This window comes from Lepisosteus platostomus, chromosome 9, assembly GCF_059453375.1.
Source record: "Lepisosteus platostomus isolate fLepPlt1 chromosome 9, fLepPlt1.hap1, whole genome shotgun sequence".
NCBI lineage: Eukaryota > Metazoa > Chordata > Actinopteri > Semionotiformes > Lepisosteidae > Lepisosteus > Lepisosteus platostomus.
This window is the reverse complement of record NC_142619.1, coordinates 24,557,359-24,561,239: the sequence shown is the minus strand read 5'-3', so window position 1 is coordinate 24,561,239 and position 3,881 is coordinate 24,557,359. Positions and strand designations below refer to the sequence as shown.

General features: G+C 39.6%; 1 protein-coding gene across 1 annotated transcript; it reads left to right on the top strand.

Moving 5' to 3' along the window:
- On the top strand, positions 1–3,577 carry myf5 (myogenic factor 5). Its single transcript, XM_088647248.1, has 3 exons — positions 1–1,654; positions 2,641–2,716; positions 3,116–3,577. The coding sequence occupies exons 1-3, from the start codon at positions 1,151–1,153 to the stop codon at positions 3,304–3,306; spliced, it is 771 nt and encodes a 256-aa protein (XP_088503374.1). The 5' UTR covers positions 1–1,150; the 3' UTR covers positions 3,307–3,577.
- Positions 3,578–3,881: the final 304 nt, after the last annotated feature.

Sequence of the window (3,881 nt, the reverse complement as noted above, 5' to 3'; positions counted from 1 at the left end):
ATTATTATTGACAGATATCTAAACTATAATTTAATCCATTTTTTCTGTAACCGATGCTACAATAAATATTTGCATCGTAAAATTGCATTAGTGTTGCTTCATTTCGTAATGCTGGTTCAGCAGGGACATCTGAAAAAAACTATTTGATACAGTATATCCTCGGCCTTATGGTCTTAAAACGATAGTATCAAAGGATGTCACCAAGCTAGCGAAAGCCTTGTAGCAGATTCATTAACAATTTAATGATCACTTGACACTTTCAATGATTCGTAAGACTTTTCAGAGAGCAGTGTGTGAATTTGCCGAGTTTGAAATTTTACACTTTGCATCGCAGCTGGGATACATCTGTAACGGTGCAATTTGTCTCGACCATAAAATTAGCCAAACCCTGGAACACTGAAGACAGCACTGCTTTACCGTTTAGTTTGAAATATCAGGTCGCAACACTTAAATCTTTAATAACAACAAAAGCCGACTTTCCCTTTTCCTGACGATTGCTTTGCATATTTTGCCATAATAATAGTCTGCCTCCAGCCGAAGATGGAAATTATCTTTAAAGACGCAGTCAGATCAAAGCAACTTTGTAAAAAAAAAGACATTCATTAACACGAATTGCTATATTCTCTCCAACCGTTTTTCTTTCATTTGAAATATAGAAAAGAAAATCGGTTGTCTTCAAATTTTATTTAGACCATAACATCCAAGATGCATGGTACACTAAATATTTTTTTTAAAAATAATTTGATTAGGGTCCTTCATTTAAAAATAGTTAACTGATAATGCAAAACGTATTTATACCACACACTGCGCTATGCAAATATATATATATTTGGGGGGACTGGAGAATTATGTTTGATGTTCAGACCTCCAGAACGTGTGAATGCAGATGTGAAAAAACCAACAGGAGCAGAAGTTGCAAAACTGGGAGGGGATTTCCCCCACCCTTCAAGTCAGCAATGGGATATGGTAATTAGAGCTAGCCAATGTGGGCTAGCTACTCCACTGTGAGACATATAAGGAACCCGTTTTGGCAGGGGCTACATCATTTCACTCTGTCACTTGAGAATTGAGAATTTTCCCTTTCCAACGAAAGGTTTCCAAAGCTTCTGTTCCTCAAGGAGCCCGAGAAGTTCAGAATCTCCAACCTACAATGGAAATCTCGGAGAGCTGCCATTTTTCCCCTACGCAGGTCTTTTATGATAACTCTTGCATGTCTTCGCCAGAGGCCTCTGAGTTCGTTGACAGCTTCGACCAAAGGCTGTCTGTTCTGGGGGAGCTTCAAGGCTCGGACGAAGATGAGCATGTGAGAGTCCCCAGCGGCCACCACCAGGCTGGTCACTGCCTGATGTGGGCTTGCAAAGCCTGCAAGAGGAAATCCAGCACAGTGGACCGCAGGAAGGCAGCGACCATGCGGGAGAGGAGGAGGCTGAAAAAGGTGAATCAGGCTTTCGAGACTCTCAGGAGGTGCACGTCAGCCAACCCGAACCAGCGGCTGCCCAAGGTGGAGATCCTGCGCAATGCCATCCAGTATATTGAAAGCCTTCAGGATCTCCTGAGAGAGCATGTGGAGAACTACTGGAGAACTCCAGGTAGCCTGCCTGGAGAGAGCAGCTCAGAACCTGGGAGTCCCACCTCCAACTGCTCGGACGGAATGGTAATTAAGAATTTTCTGCATCTGTCTGTCTAACATCCAGGCTGTTTTGTGTCAGCAAAGATTGGTCAAAGAAAATCTAAACAAATAGATTGTGATGTTGATTTATAGTGTGAAGTCCAATTAAAGATTTTCTCTTTTGTAGGTAGGGAAGGCATCTGTGACTACATTTGCTTTTACCATTATCTTTCTCCAGGCTTTGTTTCTGCCAATAGTGCTCACAGGAGATTTCTCCTGTTGAAGTTCTGTGTTTGATCATAATAGTAGCAGTGACTGTAAAAAATCAGTGAATAACCTAATTTGTTGCAGGAATGCAGAATACCTTTGTTATCTACTGTATCATAATGTAATGAATACCCTGAAAACATTTAACAGCATATTCACCATTCATTAACAGCGTGCCACACACAAGGATTTTAATAGATGGTTTAAATGGATGCAGAGATAATGAGTTTAGCACCACTAGTTGTTTTATAGCCTAATAAACTCTTGAAAAAATGAACTTGCTGAAGTCTGGCAAAGTGTACATGTTGATGCATTCTTTCCTGACTGCATTTTCTATGTTGGTGCCAGGATTTTCTGCAGATTTACCCTGGGAAAGTTTCATCTTGCAAATATCGGTGTAGCTTCCACTGATACAATCAATTCGACATGCCTAATGCGATGCATATCATGGGTGGTGCTTGGCTTTGGCTGTAAGGCTTTTAGGAAAAAGAAATCCTGGGTGCATATACTGTAGCACTTAGAAGAAATTTCTCCCCTTTCCTCCGAACTATACTGTACCATTGACATCAGTGTTGGGTCATTACCAGATACTGTACATGGTCTTATTTCAACAAAATACACACATGAGTGCGTTTTAAATATTTCAAAACTGAACAGCTGAAAAAAAAATCATTTAAAAATCTATGAAAATCCTTTTAGTGTCAACCTCTACAGCCATCTAAAGCTACAGAATGAATGGGCATGTTTCTGGTTTGTTCCCACAGATCGGGTGCAACAGCCCAGCTTGGTCTCGGACGAACAGTGGCCATAGCAACATGTTCACTCAGGAAATACAAAATGGTAAGCCCTCCCACACATTTAGTGTTGTCATTACAGGATAGATTTAAATTGATATAACATGAATTTGTTTTATTTGCATTTGTGGATCATTATATAACAATATTCAGCTAGAAAGAGCTTGTTTTTCATTAGAACTTTGTGTTTTATTAGAAACAGACACCTGGAAAAGCAGATAATACTGGATAACACAAAATAACATCTGATTATTGAATGTGTGGCTTTTTTTGGCAGTATACATAGCTTTCAGGGTTCCATTCTCACTAACTTGAAAAAAGAGAATTTCTGAAAGTTCGTAGATTGCTTTGATAATTCATCTACTTAGAAATGCCAAAGTCTTAAAACTTGTCTCATCAAAAGTGATATTTTACTCAAAGTTTTCTTGTTTTTCTACCCACTCAGTGACCTACAGTGAGAGGGCTCCTATGGTGTCTAGTCTAGAATGCCTGTCAAGTATCGTGGAACGACTTTCTTCGGCTGACCCTTGTGGTCTGGTAACAAGAGATGTATCTGTCCTATCACCATCAAGCCCTGACTCCCAACCCCACACCCCTGGGACCCCTTCAACAAGACCCATTTATCATGTGTTGTGAAGCATCTGTTACCAAACCAGCACATATCCTGATAATATATTCATTATGCTTTCACTGTGTGGTGTGGGTAGTGGCATGTTAAGGAATGCCTATTGCTATGGCTATGTACTGTATATAGGAACTACATACAAAATGTATATAGGTAATGTAAATATACCAGTTACTGTAATCTTTTTATACTTAAAATATATTTAATTGAACAAGCGTTATTAAAAAACACCAAATGCATTTTCATTGTTTTCTAAAATGTTAATAAATCATATTTAAGTCATGCTTGTTTGCTCTTTTAATTTGAAATAATATGGTTCAAGGTGTTTTTTTCCTCTTTCTACTAGCACATTTATTCAACTCACTAGAGGGTGTCTATTTTGTGATGATTGAACTTGGCCAATACAACTGTGACAATGAGACGTTGAGTTCTGAAAAATTGTTGCCGGCACTCCCTCTGAAAACAAAAGGTCACTCTGTCTCACAGGTGGCCACGGAAAGCTGAGTCAGCAGATGGGTGTATCAGTGTGTGAGAGAGCAGGACAGGAAGTGGACTCAGCCAGGGGGGGCGGAGGTGTGTTTGTATA

Coding starts and splice junctions, on each gene's coding strand:
- myf5 (XM_088647248.1), top strand. CDS start 1,151: ATGGAAATCTCGGAGAGCTGCCATTTTTCCCCTACGCAGGTCTTTTAT. Junction 1,655..2,640: donor CCAACTGCTCGGACGGAATG/GTAATTAAGAAT, acceptor TTGTTCCCACAG/ATCGGGTGCAACAGCCCAGC. Junction 2,717..3,115: donor CACTCAGGAAATACAAAATG/GTAAGCCCTCCC, acceptor CTACCCACTCAG/TGACCTACAGTGAGAGGGCT.